The sequence below is a fragment of the Vigna unguiculata genome, chromosome 8 (assembly GCF_004118075.2).
Source record: "Vigna unguiculata cultivar IT97K-499-35 chromosome 8, ASM411807v1, whole genome shotgun sequence".
Classification (NCBI taxonomy): Eukaryota; Viridiplantae; Streptophyta; class Magnoliopsida; order Fabales; family Fabaceae; genus Vigna; species Vigna unguiculata.
This window is the reverse complement of record NC_040286.1, coordinates 7,165,148-7,181,813: the sequence shown is the minus strand read 5'-3', so window position 1 is coordinate 7,181,813 and position 16,666 is coordinate 7,165,148. Positions and strand designations below refer to the sequence as shown.

General features: G+C 31.6%; 1 protein-coding gene across 1 annotated transcript; it reads left to right on the top strand.

Moving 5' to 3' along the window:
* Positions 1 to 1,086: 1,086 nt before the first annotated feature.
* Positions 1,087 to 7,975, top strand: LOC114193129. The gene is made up of 3 exons (XM_028082834.1): positions 1,087 to 1,309; positions 2,824 to 3,324; positions 7,146 to 7,975. The coding sequence occupies exons 1-3, from the start codon at positions 1,102 to 1,104 to the stop codon at positions 7,670 to 7,672; spliced, it is 1,236 nt and encodes a 411-aa protein (XP_027938635.1). The 5' UTR covers positions 1,087 to 1,101; the 3' UTR covers positions 7,673 to 7,975.
* Positions 7,976 to 16,666: the final 8,691 nt, after the last annotated feature.

The window sequence follows — 16,666 nt, the reverse complement described above, 5'->3', positions numbered from 1 at the left end:
TTTTCTCTTTAGTCTATCATAACATATTTCACTCTTCATCTTCGTAAACTTAAACTTGGGTATCAAGAAGTAAGGTTTCAGATTCAAGTTTTATAAATATAAAAGCAAAGTCACTTAATATTACAGTTAGAAAAAGATATATTTTTCTAACTGTAATACTTAACAAGAGAATGTTATCAACTAATAATTTAGAGACACCAGATTTATTTGATGGGTTTAAAAGAAATGGTAGAAGAAGTTGTGAGTTTAACTCTCTCACTTATAAAAATCTAACCACTAATATTTACAGATAAAAAAAAACAAATCGAAATGTTATCATATCTTTTATATGGATTGATTCGATTGTCAACAAAATCAGTAAATACTTTTTTACATTTTTGACATGATCAGTAAAAGAAAGTGTAGTTTGTTGACCTAAAAACTATGCCCATTCTGTTTAAAGAGATTACTATAGTTGACCTAAAAAAACTATTTTGAGATAGAAAGTAAGATCTATCAAAATCATACAAAACTATTTTTCATGTTTCATTGTCATCGGGTCATAAATAATTAGTGGTTTTTAATAAATTCATAACTTTTAAAAAATACTAAATTCCTTAAATATATGTATAACATAATTTTAAAAAGAAAACTCGTGTTTGAATGAACTTAGGTATATGTTAAAAATTAGAATCATAAAGTTTAAACTGAAATATTTGTTAATCAATAAAAAGGAAAAATATTGAAAAGGAATCTGTAAAATAATCCATTTTTGTAGGAATTTGAAAAGAAATAATCAAGATAATTTGTTTTGGAAGTACAAAAATTATAATGGGAACCTAATATTGTGAAAATACAAAAGAAAAGTGTTTTTAATGATTTTTTAATCTATTTTTGTATGATTTCGAATAACAAGTTTCTTCTTCTTTTTTTTACTGGCCACCTAATGGAATTTTATTCACAAATGTACTTGGTTTTTTATTAGCTCCCAAAAGAGTGAGATCAGTTGATATTCTAAAACCCCAAAGAAGCAGGGGCAAATCCGTCAAAATAAAACCTAATGATCTTGAAGATAAACATCGAGTGGCAGATTTGATATTTTACGTCAAATTTAAGTCTGATATGGTAACAAAGCATGCATATAAGGCCAAACCTCTCCCTGCACTGATCCACAATGCTTTTTCTCCCTTCTTTCATCTTCTTCCTTTTTCACCTCATTATTATCCCAAAATTGCAGAGTTTCTCATCCCAGAAAACATGAAGGGAAGGTTCTTATTTCTGTCGGTGCTCTTCTGTTCCACCTTCCATGTCTCCTTCTCCATTATCGATGGTAAGCTACTCATTTATAATGCACTTTATACAAATACATCTATTCTATTGTATATACATTTAAGCACTTAATGCTTCACTAATTAAAGTAGGTTTTGTAATGAAACTTTGTTAACAAAATTTAATCTTTAAACTCTATTACTGCCATTATACACTACTTGCTTATAAGGGTATTCTTGTTACACAAAAATACCTCTCATCTAATTTTATACACTTCAACAATTTGATGCTCATCTTCTTTAGCAAACCCAATACTCCATTTGTATATTTAAATTTGAGTGTCTTGGGTTGCAATTCATATAAGTGCATTTATCTCTATTTCAAGTTAGATATACAGAAAGAAAAAACACAAATAAATACAAAAGATTATGAAAATACAAAAGAAAAAACAAAATATATACATTAAGTGTAAATCTATATATTTTTAGGTCTCATGTATAAGACTGTTCATTACAAAAGTCTAAATTATTGAACTAGGTTAAATTCTCCATTTTAAAAACTTATGTGGGTTTAAAGTCACCTAGGAAAAACCCTATTTGGTCATATTTACTATGTTATCTATGAATAAAAAGGTTTTTAAGAAAAAAAAATTAACTTCATGGTGAATTATTAAGACAAAACTGTTTGAACAGTGGTTATGATTATTTAATGTGACATGTGCCTCACTCAAGCATGTTGGTAGTGAATCAAAAGGTAGAAATTAAAGTGTAGGTAATACAATATCCACAGAGGGATGAATTTATTGTAGTGTTGTTCCATGATGTGGACATAATTTATGCATGTACCCTTAACAATAATCTTTTTTTTCCTTCACTGTTGGGGTCACTGCCCTAGCTATACGACGGTGACCTTAACGTTGCACGGCTGTCATAAATTCCATATTTTAAATTCGTGATGGGACCCACAGTTTAGGGTCAGCACAATGCATGCATGTTGCTCTGGAATTTCACATGGCCCTGTGTGTTGCTAGGGACATGTAGGTGGTGGTGGTGGTCTTGGTCTGCACCTCCCCACACATGCCTTCAGAGAAATGCACTTTCTCAGGACACTGTTCCGTATGGTAAAAAAAAAAAAAAAAAACTAGCATATGCAGCAGAGATTTTAGGATTTGGATTAGACTTGCTTTTTGCATTTGACTCTTATTGTCTGTAGCAAGTTTTTTACAAATACAGTTAAAGTAAAAAAGAAAAAAGAAAAAAGAAAAAAAAAAAAAAAATATATATATATATATATATATATATATTAAGTTTTATTATTTTAATATTTTTTTAAAATTTTATCTCTTCATTTGATTTACAAAATCGAAGAATAAATGTAGTTGTAGAAATAAATCGTCGTGTTATTATCTCATTCTCGAAATAATCACCTTTTAATATTCTCCTCTCACTTGTCACTAAATAAATGCATCATTCTATTTTATCTAACAGAAATAAATTTATTTTAAAAAAAAAGTATTTATTTGAGTAAAAGGAGATTGTTCTGAGAACTAACCTCTCCGGTGAACGGTAAGCGCAGGACTGGTGGCGAACGGGAACTTCGAGTTAGGTCCAAAGGCGTCGGATCTGAAAGGGACGGTGGTGGTTGGAGGAAGCAAGTCGATTCCAGAATGGGAGATATCGGGATTCGTGGAGTACATAAAGTCGGGGCAGAAGCAGGGGGACATGCTGCTGGTGGTGCCGGAGGGAGCGTACGCGGTGCGGTTGGGGAACGAGGCGTCGATAAAGCAGAACATAAAGGTGATGAAGGGGATGTACTACTCGATCACGTTCATGGTGGCTAGGACGTGCGCGCAGGAGGAGAGGATTAACATCTCGGTGACGCCGGACTGGGGAGTGATACCGATCCAGACGCTGTACACGAGCAGCGGGTGGGACCCGATTGCGTTCGGGTTCAAAGCGGAGAGCGAGACGGTGGAGATGCTGATTCACAACCCTGGCAAGGAGGAGGACCCCGCCTGTGGGCCCCTCATTGATTCGGTTGCTCTCAGGACTCTCTACCCTCCCAGACCTACAAACCGTAAGTTACACTTTTCTCCTCTTCTCTTATTATTATTTTTATTTTTTTATCATTATTACCGACAATTTTTAAATACACTTTTTAATGTTTCTATATTTAAATACTTTTCTAATTATATATATATATATATATATATATATATATATATATATATATGCTAAATAAGGAAATTCCTCGTCTATGATTATAGATTATGTTCATAATTTCTCCTTTCTTTTATAGTTATAAATATATTATTAAGTATATGCAATCAAATTAAATTTTATTAACTTTAAATATATAATATTGTATTTAAATATCAAAATAGTATTTTATTTCAATTGTTTCTCTTACTTTTCATGGAATCAAATCAATAGATTGAGGGGAATAATTTGATTTTAATCATTTACTTACTTTTTATTGTTTTTTCTTTTGAAATTTTTAGTTTTGAACATATAATAATGTAAATGATGTTATAAACAGATAAATATGATTTAATTCCCAAACATATAAAAAGTCCAACAATTACGTAATATGTAGTTAAATTTCTCAAAGCTACGTGTCGTTAAAATGTTTTTCTAACCAATTTCATATTAAATTTGAGATTAGTTAATCGTTAAATTATAATTAAATTTTTTTTACATGTTTAGAAAATAAATCGGTATGTTTCTCAAACTAAGTTCGGTTTGTTTGACCTTATTACTTTCTTAACGAAAACAACTTTTATAAAATAAACTGATTTCTACCTTTTGATGTATTTATCTAATTAACTTATTTAAAAATAGATATTTTTCTACTTTTTTAATAAGCAATATTAATCAACTCATTAAATAAATATTTTTTACAAATTATTTATTCAAAAACAATTATTTTCATTAAACAAGTTCATCCTAATGTTAAATAACACTTTCAAGAATCGAATTCTTTTCACCCAAGGAAACTCGATCAAAATTCATCTTTGATAAATCTTGTTTAGTCGTGATCATTAAGCATTGGAGTTAACTAATTTAATATTAGTTCCTCTAATAGATATTATAGCTTTAGGATGTTGATAGTGTTTATGCATTGGAATTTGAATAGACAAAACTTCAAAAATATTCAATTTCTTAAGGGACTGTTTGGTTATTCTAGAATAGAATAAAATATAGATTACATATTACATTTGTTTGATTTAAAAGAAAAGAGAGAGATATTTAAAATTTAATTATTTTATATTAACTTGAAAATTAAAAATAGAAATAAGAATTTTTTTAATACACTTGAAATGTTTTAAATCTTTCTTCTTAAAACATTCCAATGTTGAAGGAAACAAAAATTCAGTGAGAGATTTTGTTCTCCAGCATTTTTTTTTTCTAAACATAAATAAAAAATAAAAGAAAAACTCGTCCCTTACATTCCCTTTATTTCTCTACAACCAAATACTATATATATATATATATATATATATATATATATATATATATAGTTTTGATTTAAATGGTAATAATAACATTCCCTTTAATATATTTTTAAACATTTTTAGTTTAGATTCAAATCTGTTAAAAAGTTATTTAGTTTAGTAAGTCTTGTTTGTCATTTATTAACTCTCTCCCGTCCCGATTTAAAAAATGAAATTTTCAAAGTTGTAATCTTTTTTAGAAGAATTTACTAATAGAAGAAATAAAGACTGTTGTTTTTTTCGAAATTATTGTCGCATTAAATTATAACTTTTGTTATCCATTCTACGTAATAAATGTAAATTGCCTTTGTCTTTATCTTGTTTTATTAGGTTACTTTTTTCAGTTCAAATGGTCCTAAATTTTTAGTAATCTTTATAAAAGTGAATATTCTAAACAATTTATGGCTTCGGGTTAATCTTGAAGTGTAACTCCATCAAATTTTTGAAAAGAAGACTGAAAATCTAAAAGTATTTTGTTTCATATAAATTAATTTATTTAAGACTAGACGCGAGGATTTATTTTAATTTTAAAAGATCTACTTTCAATATACTTTGTTAAAAATATTTGTTTCCTTATATAAAGTAATACTATTAATTTTTCAAGACTTTTTTTCCAAAATATCTTGTTCAAATTATTCCTTTGAGAAAGAAAAGACAAATCAGAGAAAGCTGGACAACAGTACCTTTTATAAAATGATGTGTCTAGAAATCCCAACTAGGGAAAAAAAAGACTAAAATAAACTGAATTAAAGAAATTTCATTTAAGACACTAAAATCTAACATACGAAATTTTTTACACTTATTTAATATTATACTTTTTCATATTTTTTATAATTATTTTACTATAATATGTTGCCAAATGAAAATGAATGTAATGTATGTTAAACTTTCATTATTCTAATCATAATCTTAATTTTTCATTAGCTATATCAAATAATCACATGCACACAAGGTGTTTGATTTGATGTAACATTCCTTGTGATTATTGCTGCATACCTGTTTGATGAAATGCTTATTACACAACTAAGAACAAACATTAATAGTTCAAGAAAAAGAAGATCGATTAAGAAACAGGTTAAATATATTTATATATATATATATATATATATATATGTGTGTGTGTGTGTGTGTATTATATGCATGTTTATGCATAGATATGTCAGAAAATTAAGTAAAAACAGGTTGGAAGTGGTCCTACATTCATAGTTCATCATATTATCTAGGTAGGTAGGATGTTCCAATCATATTTATGAAATGCAATTATGCATCCTATCCCTCTGAAACTGCTATAGGAGATAGTACAAAAAGCAGCATAAATTCAAATTCAGAATGTGTCTGATATTAGAATATAACATCTGTGTTCTTACTTGGTCTTCATTGCATTGCATCTGTGATGTGGAATCAGATCACTGTTCATTACTTATCTAGGTGAATAAAAGGCTTCTGATAGAACAAAACATTGCTCCCTTTAAAGTAGAAAAAAAACACTGCTACTGAAAATTAAATAAATGTTTGTGTATTAGTGTGTATGTGTTTGTCTTAAATTATACATATGGGACCACAACATGTAATGAATAACCAACTATCCCCTTTATTTCTTTAGTTATGTGTATTTATGCACAATGAGTCTCACTCGTAATTCAACTATACATATATGCATTAATGTATAGTTGAATCAGTTCCTACAAGGAATCAAGCTCGGTTGATTTTGTGTGTGTGAATTATTTGTAAATTTTTAGTATTTGTGTTGGATATCTATAAATAAAAAAAGTCTTAATGTATTTATGAACTTTACATTATTTCCATAATATACTTTTGGAAAAACTCAGATAGGGATTGGGATTTTATTTTCATTCAATATTCCCAGTGAAAGGCATCGAGATCCCTATATGAGATTGCATAGCATTATTACAAAACTTTCATTCTTACCCTTTTAACTTATTTTGCACCCACTTTCACAGAAATTTCCAGCAATTGGTCAAACATTTTCTTAATACAATATTCAAATATGGCAGTTCCATCATTATTATATTATCAAGTGTTGTTATAAATCATTAAAGAAGACTAATTGATAAAGAGAAGATAAATTGAAATGAATTTTTTTCGAAAACTAAAATTAAGTGAATTTTTTAAGTGTAATTTAATATTACAAAATTGACTTATAAAAGGTTTGTACTTATTCATATACTCATTGTATATATAATTTATCTTTAAATCTCCAACAAATTAATATATAAGTATCTTTAAAGACAGAGTGTACTATGAAATTTTATTTTCATGATAAATAATATACTTTGACACCAAAATAGTTTTTACATTCATTTCACATTATCTTTCACTATTTTTCATTCTCCCTATCTCTTATATTAATGTCTTAATTAACTCATTTCCCATTCCTCCACAGAGAACCTATTGAAGAATGGTGGATTTGAAGAAGGACCCTATGTGTTTCCGAACTCATCATGGGGTGTGATAATCCCACCCAACATTGAGGATGACCACTCTCCTCTCCCAGGGTGGATGGTAGAGTCTCTAAAGGCAGTGAGGTACATAGACTCAGAGCATTTCTCAGTCCCTCAGGGCACAAGAGCAGTGGAACTAATAGCAGGAAAAGAGAGTGCCATTGCTCAAGTGGCCAGAACCATCCCTGGCAAAACCTATGTGCTCTCATTCTCTGTAGGGGATGCCAGCAACTCCTGTGAAGGATCCATGATTGTGGAAGCATTTGCAGGCAAAGACACCATCAAAGTGCCCTACGAGTCCAAGGGCAAAGGAGGGTTCAAACGTGCAGCCCTTAAGTTTGTGGCTGTTGGACCAAGAACAAGAATCATGTTCCTCAGCACCTTCTACACTATGAGAAGTGATGACTTCTCTTCACTCTGTGGACCTGTGGTTGATGATGTCAAGCTCATAAGCCTGCGTAAGCCATAAGAATTTGGATCATCCATAAGGGTTCTGAGCCTTGAGCCTTTGAGTTTATGATATATAGTTAGAGAATAATTTTATGAGCATGTGTTTCTTAATTTCTGTCTTTTTCTTTTTTACTAAGAGGCCTGAGAGTAATGACTATGATCTTCATTCTGATATATGGAAATAAGTGTGTATAACAAGTATCATTATATCGTATAGACTTATATAGTATACAAGTGGAGGGTTTCTAACCCCTTTTATGTATTTTGAATAAATTATGCTGAAAAATATAGATTATTCTTAAATAAAAATGTTTCACTCTAATTGATCTTCTATCATGTCATTGTAGTTGATGTTAAAGAAAAATATTCATTTACATAAAAAATAGTTATCAACACTTTATATATATATATATATATATATATATATATATATATATATATTATACCTATAAAATGAATAATAAAACTAACGAAAATAATATTTTAATACCAAAAAATTATTCAGTTTTATGTCAGCGGGGTAAATTTATGAAAATAGCGCTAGGATTTTCTCTATCATTCGCTCTTGTTCTCTTTCTCTCCTTCCTCATGACCATTCCTTTAGGCTTTCTCCTGCCATTCTCCAACTCTCTTTCTTTTGTCTCATGACCCATCTTTAAGGGAAGTTAATTACACTATTTTGAGTTGTAAAAATACTAAATTGGTAAATTGCATGATTTTATTGATATCATGTGGGAATTTGAGTTGTTGTAACTTTCATTATGTGGGAATTTAGGTGTTAGCTCTAATGTTGCATGCTTAGAAGCATTTTTTGATTTGATATTTCATTAAGACTAATTGTTACTGATGTTTGTGGTGAAACTGTGTTTGGTATGAATTAGGCATCTGCAAAATTATGTTGACTCGTTGATCGAGTGCGAACTCGTTGAGCGAATCCCAAGTCAGGAAGTTTCTGAGTTGGTAGTCGTTGAGCGAGTATATGCTCGCTGAGCGAATCCAAAGTCAGAGGCTCACTGACTTTAGAGTCGCCAATTAGGTATATGTTTGCTAAGCAATTCCAAAGTCACAGAACTTACTGACTTTGTAGTTGCTAGTCAAGAATACACTCGCTAAGCGGATTTTGGAGGAATTTGCTTTTGTGAGTTCCATTGATGCACTCGTTGGGCGAGCCATATGATCGTTGGATTAGTGGACTTTTGTACATTTTTTGTCTAGTGAGTGGATGGTCTCATTGAGCGAATGTATCAAAGTCTAGTACTCATCCTTATGTGCAAATTTTGGTGTGTTGTAACAAGTGTGGATGATTGCTTAGGTTGGCGTGTGTGATTAATTTGAGATTTATTATATGATGAGCTTCTCAAGATTTCAAGGAGAAATTTTATGATGGTGGTATTTTTAGTGTATGCATTAACATAAGGATTAAATATGGAAGTATCTTTTCTCTAATAACTACTCACACTCAAATAGAGCATAGTAGGTTATGTGGTGAAGAGAAGAAGAAGGTCCAAGTCACTAGATTAGTTTGGTCCTAAGCGTGAAGGGGACTTACCTTGTGAGTGGTTAGATGATAACCCCTTGAGGCCAAACTTTGCAGAGTTTGAGAACCACCACAGGTGCACACCACCAGTGAGTCTGATGTCAAGTGTATGTATCCAGATAATATAGTTTAGTATCAGATGTTTGTTTATATGTTTATATGTGTGTGTGTATATGTGTGCGCGCGCGCGTGTATGTGTGTGGGTGGGTGAGTGCATGTGTGTGTGTCTTAATACTCCTTGTTCACATTAGCTTATCATGTTATGTATTTGTGTGCTTATGCTTGGTTATCTTTTTTGCAATGATCACTTAATTATATGAGTAAAGGAGGATACAAGTGAGGATACCTCTCTGAAGGATAGTAGTAAGTGTGCATAGAAGGGTCCATTAACTGTGAGACAATTTATGTTTGTCTAGTTTTTTAAAACTTCTTAGACTTGTGTGTTTGGTTATGTATATATTTATATTATTATGGTTATTGTTTGGATAACTGTATTAATATTTTATATGTCTTCCATTATCTATTTTTCTTTGTCAATACTTAATATTTTGTTTAATAATTTTAAACTATTAAATGGGATGTTAATTTTTTTATTATTTTTTCACTGCTTTGTCATAATATGGATATTAGTTAAGTCATGTTATCTATTTTTTTTATTATTGCTTTAAATAACTATGTAATTTATTTCTACCCTTGAATTACATTAAAGAAATACAACATATACATTAGAAAAAAAGTATAAAGAAAAAATAATATGGAATGAACGGTTAAATAGAAAGTAAACATGTTTTTAAAGATATTGTAACAGATAAGTCTTTAAAAGATTCTTTATTTATAAGGGCTTTAAAACCAAGGTTTGAAAGTGTGAGGATTTAAAAACCTTTACCAGGTTCAAAGTGTGAGGATTTATTTAAGTTGTAAAAAGTGGTAGGATACTGATCGGGCTTTTCAAAATTGAGCATAATAAGAAAAAGTTAAATTATGGGCAGGGAGTTTCTTCCTGCACCCCTAATATTTCTTTTGCACCTCTAAAGATATGTGTTTTTCCATTTATGTCCTTGAAAAATTAAATTAAAATAAAAAAGTGAATTAGGTAAATAAGTATGAAGTTCTAGAGTTAGGTGGTTGCCTAAACAAAGTTATTAATTGATAGTATTTGGTATATATGGACCCGTTACACCCGTAAGTGTTTCTTGCCCTTTCACTTTCAGTCACAGAGTTTAAAAGAATTTTTCTTACTATCTTGTTGTTCTGAAGTGGATTTTGCAGTTCATCTGTTTGTTTATGTTGGGTCCATTGCTATTTCACCATCTGAAACCTTGATTCATTTCATTTCAAAAAAAAGATACGCATTGCAATGTCTGATTGTGATTTATTTGTTATGATATGTTTATATTTGAGGTAGAGAAATGTTAGATGAAAAAAAAACGGAGCTGGGTTTTTAATCTTCTACAAATGTGGACATCCGACTATGGCTTTGACGAAAGTGAATTCTCAAAACAATACACATATACAGAAGTCAACTTTCAGAACACAATAAAAGAAATCTCACATTTCCGAAAGTGGACTTCCAGAATTTCCTATAACCGAATGTGGACTTTCGATCTTTAAATGCCCGAAAGTGATATTTTTCTGTCACACTCTTCTAGAAGTGGACATCCAAAAATGAAATTAACCGGATGTCAACTTTCGGTATTTATCATTTTTGGAAGTGGTGTGTTGATTCCATTTTCTTCTAGATGTGGACATTCGGAATGTCCATTCCCAGTTTTGGTTTTATTTGTTTGTATGGTACATAGGTTTAAGGAATCCAATATATTGTGAGGTGCATGTTTTGTCTTTTTTTTTTTCTTTATCCCTGGACATTTGCAACCATGAGGTGTGAAGACATTGAATAGGGGAAAACATGAATGGCATGGATGTGTTGTTTCAATTGTTTATCTAATTGTTTATCTTTGGTGTGTTTTATTGGAAGTCCATTTCCGGATAATGTACAAAGATTCTTAATTTTTTATTTTGTTTTAATTGGTAATCTTTTTACAATAACTTAATGCTAATGCTTTATTTATTATTTATTTATGTTTTATATTTAATTTTTAGTTACATGAATATTTTTTTTGTTTTTATATTTTTTATTGTTATATTTTTCAGTGTTTTAATTGTTATTTGTTTGCATTTACTATTTATTTATGGTTTTTTTGTTTTCTTTTATATTTATTTTATTGTTACACAAATATTTTAATTTTTTTATATTTTTTTTATTTTGAAAAAAGTGGTATTGAATACTAATGTTAGATTATAGGTGGGGAAAGTTCTCTAAGATGGACGATCTCCCTTTAACTTTCATGGAATCACAAGTAAATTCGAGTTTCATCTCATATTTCTCTTCTTTTATAAATGAGATGTGTGACGAAGATTATATAAATAATTTTATAAGTGATAAGATATTTTCAACACAATATGAGTTGATTCAGTGGGTTGGAGGGATAACATTTCATCTTGATTTTGTTATTGTCACTATAAGATCTGACAAAGCTACTAGTCAACCTAGGAAGAAAATGTACGTATTGTTAGGCTGTGAAAAGGGTGATAAGTATATGAAGTATAAATCTAATGTTCAGCCTAGTGTTTCTTGCACAAGAAAATGTGATTGCCCATTTAAATTCAGAGGTAAACCAATTAGTAATGGAGACGGTTGGATGTTGAAGGTAATTTGCGGATATCATAACCATGATGTGTCTCAGACGCTAGTTGGTCACCCATTTGCTGAGAGGTTAAAATCTTTTGAACAGTCCTTGCTTGTAGATATGTCTAAGAGTCAAGTCAAGCCTGCAAATATTCTACTCACTCTGAAAGAAAATAATGAGTGTAATGTCACAACGATAAAGCAAGTTTATAATGCAAGATAGACTTATAAACAATTGTTGAGAGGTTCAAGAACTGAATTACAACACTTGATGATGTTGTTAGATCGTGATAATTACATCCATTGGAGTAGATGTCAAGACGAATCTGAGGTGGTTAGTGATCTGTTTTGGACACATCCTGATTCCCTTAAATTGTTGAAGGCATTTAATATTGTATTCTTGATGGATACCACCTACAACCCAACAAATATCGATTTCCATTACTTGAGATAGTGGGGGTGACATTACATGGTTGACTTTCTCTGATTGGTTTGCATTCATTTCTAATGAACGAGAATCTAATTTTACTTGGGCCTTGGAAAGACTGAGAGGATTATTCATGACCTTTGAGGGTGGTCCACAAGTATTTGTGAACGATAGAGACTTTGCTTAATGAATGCTATTGGCAGTGTTTTTCTTGATTGTTTTCATCTCCTATGTCGATTCCATATTCAGAAAAATGTGCAAGCGAAATGCAAAATGTTAGTGAATTTTGTTGACGCATGGGATGTTGCGATGGAAGCATAGGAAAATGTTATGTGTTGTGAAGATGAGTCGATCTTCACTAATTGTGTTGACCGCCTTCATGTTTGTATTTCATGGCCTTTATTTTATGAATATATCAATGAAAGTTGGACAATTCCTTACAAAAAAAAACATTGTAAAGGCATGGACAAATCGAGTAATGCATTTAGGAAACACAACATCAAACAGGTATGTTTCATTGTCATTTTCATCAGTTATCTTCTTACTTCACTTATTATATTGTTTTTGTTAATTATAATAGGGTTGAGAGCCATCCCACTAGAGCCTGAAGAAAGTTCTGGGAAGTAGTATGTGAGACCTATGCTTGTGTTGGGATGCAATTTATAACGTGATTATCCTCCAACATAATGAAATCAAGGCGTATTTTGAAATAAGTATAAATCTGATTAGTGACGTGTATAAAGGAGACATGTATAAAAGATTGTTTGGAATTGTATCAATACATGCTTTAGGACTCATTGCTGATGAGGTTGAACAAGTCATACATATAGGATTTGATAGTGGGAGTTGTGGATGTGTGTTAAGAGCGACATATGGTCTACTATATGCTTATGAATTAGCACGATATATCTGTGGGGTGATTCCTCCGACTATTCTTCATATAATGTGGACTAGATTAAGCTTCTCAAATATTTCATCAAATGCATCGCTTCCAAGGTAATGCATTGACAAGGAAATTGATATGGTGGTCAATCGTTTCAGTGAAGTCGACATTATAGGAAAAGTAACAATCAAACAAAAGTTACTTGAAATTGTGTGTCCTGCAATGACATCAATGGTGACTCCAATGCAAAAAGTTAAAACCAAAGGTGCACAACATAAAAAAGTTCATCGATCTTAACGGTCTACTAAGCGTGATCCATCCTACTTTGAGCATGTCAACACCTTCTTTCCCCCTACATAGTGGTCATTCCTTGAAGAGTGACACGAAATCTAAAAGGAAATGTAATGAAATTTTTGGATTTACAGAAGAAAGTGCAATTCCCATGTTAGATCAGTTTCATCCTATCTGACACCTTTATATTGTCAATGTTATTGATGTGGTTGTTGATGGTCATTATGGGTATAAATGTATTGCTACCTTGTTAGGGATGGGTGAGGAATTGTGGCCCCTAATCCAACATGATCTTTTTAAAGAACTTAATTAATGGCGTGATGAATACGCAAAATTAGTGGGATCTTATGACCGTTTTCAAGAACTAAGGAAGTCACTGTTAGTGAGTCACAAGCAGGGGTATGCTATATCTGTTTCCTCAAATTTTACTTTTTATTTCTTTCTAATACGTTGCTTAGCCAATATTTATCATTAATTATATATGGATAAATGGAAGATTATACATGATATGGGCTACGCGATTACTAATCGATATAATGTAATCTTAGTTTGCTTATCATCATGGAAAAATATTAAAGTTTTTTCACTGCGTATCAGACCACCTACTGATTCAAGACAACATAAACTAATATGTATAGGACATGTTCATGGTTCTCATTTTGTGCAGGTAAACTAATTGTTTTCTTTTAATTTGATTTACTATTTCAATGTATTACATCATTCATTTCTTACAGGTTCACCTAAAATATGGTTGTCCTATACCCATGGTAGATATCATATCATCTACACATTGCTATTCTGAGGCTCGAGCTTGGTCTATGTTTTACGCTAACTGGATGCAGACATTTGTGCACTTGATGGGTGTCAATACTAGTTATGTGGACCTGGGCATCGATTGATATTTTTATTTTTATTTTATTTTTTTAAGGTAAGTTATTTTTGTTACTTAATATTTTGTCTTATGGACATTAAAAACTATTAGTAGTTATTATGCATATTTATAAAATCATAACTCCTTTGGCCAAGGGACAAATATATTTTAGCCTTAATGCAATCACCATTAAGTCAACAATGTCAATAATTGTAAAGAAACACACATTAAAACACATAATGTGAGTAAAAAAAATAAGAAGTTCTACAACACAAAATATCAAAATTTCATGACTATTTAACTAATATATCGGGTGGAAATAAAATCATGTCCACATAAGAATATATAAAGGTCTCATATCCAGAACTAGTTGAGTGCCTCCCTCGCACAATTCGACCTCCTCTATTACTGTTGCCATATTATTCGGCTATTTGGTGACCTATCTGCAATGCCTCATTAGTGCATTCCCATGTTACTGTCTCATCACTAACATCACGACAGTTTATCATCCTTTGTAAGACGAACATCATGCGTCTAATAGCACCTTGTAATGACAACATCAAATGAAGTATATTTAAAATTTTACATGTATAAATATAGTTTTGAGATACTTACATATAAATCAGATGATGAATCTGGTGATCTCCTCTACGGTGAAAGATCATCTGGTACATGTCGTCAAAGTCGGGGGATATGTTGTAGAAACCCAAATTGGGGCAACACACGTTCCAACAGATGACGATGAGCGATTTCACCCACCCCGATGAAGCTAGAGAATAAAGCAATGGTGATAAGGGGACGAGTAACCCGATGTGAGGCATATGGGTTCCATTTGACCCCATTGTACGTTAGTGCATCCAACTGTGCCCTAACCTCATGCAGAGTACAATTCAGTATGGGTGTCAAAAAACACGTCGCCCGAGATCTCTGTTCATCATAATTGTCCAATAATTTCTTCTTTCCCAATTCCGAAAAGTGCTCATATATCCAACTATACAAATAAATGCAAAGGTTTTTCAACAATGAAGCAATAAACATGACCAAAGTAAAAAATAATTTTTGCAAAAATAATTGTGTACCTATAAAAGAGTAAGATATCCAACTAATTGTCTGGTGTGTGCAAGACTCGCATTACCAAGTTGCTTATAAAAGTGCAGCAACTCCCCATGCAAACCTTCCACATGATTGCAGATCTACAAACATATTCAGGTAGGAGACACTGATGGACGTAGCACTCTTATACACAAAAACGGTGTAGCCAACAAGATGCAGCAAATATGCCCATGTCGCAAACTGCCATTGCCGATTCTCACAACACTCAGTGTAGAGGTCTCTCAACCAATTGAGTCTTACATGGGGACCACGACATTGTCTGAGCTCAGATGACGCCCTCGTCCGTTCATCGCCTAAAAGATTAATCACACGCTCCAAAGCAACATTGAAGTCTAGTGCTTTGTTTCTAAAAAGCTCTCCTACTACAGACAAATGGAGGAGAACAACAACGTCATCTAGTGTCATACTCATCTCTACAAAAGGAAGATGAAAGTTGCTCGTCTCTGTAACATCACTCCTAGAAATTACTTAAATAAAAGAAATAACTTATAATTGAAATTCAAATCGTCATAATTATTTATTCCTAAACGCGAGAAAATTTAAAATTCATACAACTCGCCTAAATCCGAATTAACAAAATCCATAAAACCATAATAGTTATACAAGTTCCCAAAAACAATTGAATGAAAACTAAAATCGTAGATAAACATAATCAAAATCCCATGCTAACCCTCTTTCCGTCTCTAGGCATCATCATTATCACCTGAAATATCATTTGCTCCCGTGTGACAAGTCACACGATCATCGCCAAATACAAACAGAAAGGGTTAGCTTATAACATCATAAAACATGCACAAATAATAAATATAAAGATTCAACCAACCCATTTTATTTCATTTAATACTTATACTTGAAACATTACAACTCTAAGGGTTTCCGATTATCATCTCATTGTTGCAATTGAGACTATTGACCCAAGCATAATTAGAGCTGTCAAAATTGGTTGGAACCCGCGAGCCAACCTGGCTCACCACGGGTTTGGGTCGGGTTGGGTTGAAATTTTTTTACAAATTTCAATACGGGTTGATTTTTGACCCGACTCACCTTGAACTCGGCTCATCCAGGTTAAACCCGTGATGAGCCGAGTTGGTGGTTGGCTCACCAACCCGTAGATAAAAGGGTACACAAGAGTTTTTTATTAAGTTGGGCTTTACATTTGGGTCATGTTAGGTTTTTTTTAGCCAACACATAAATAATTTGTATTT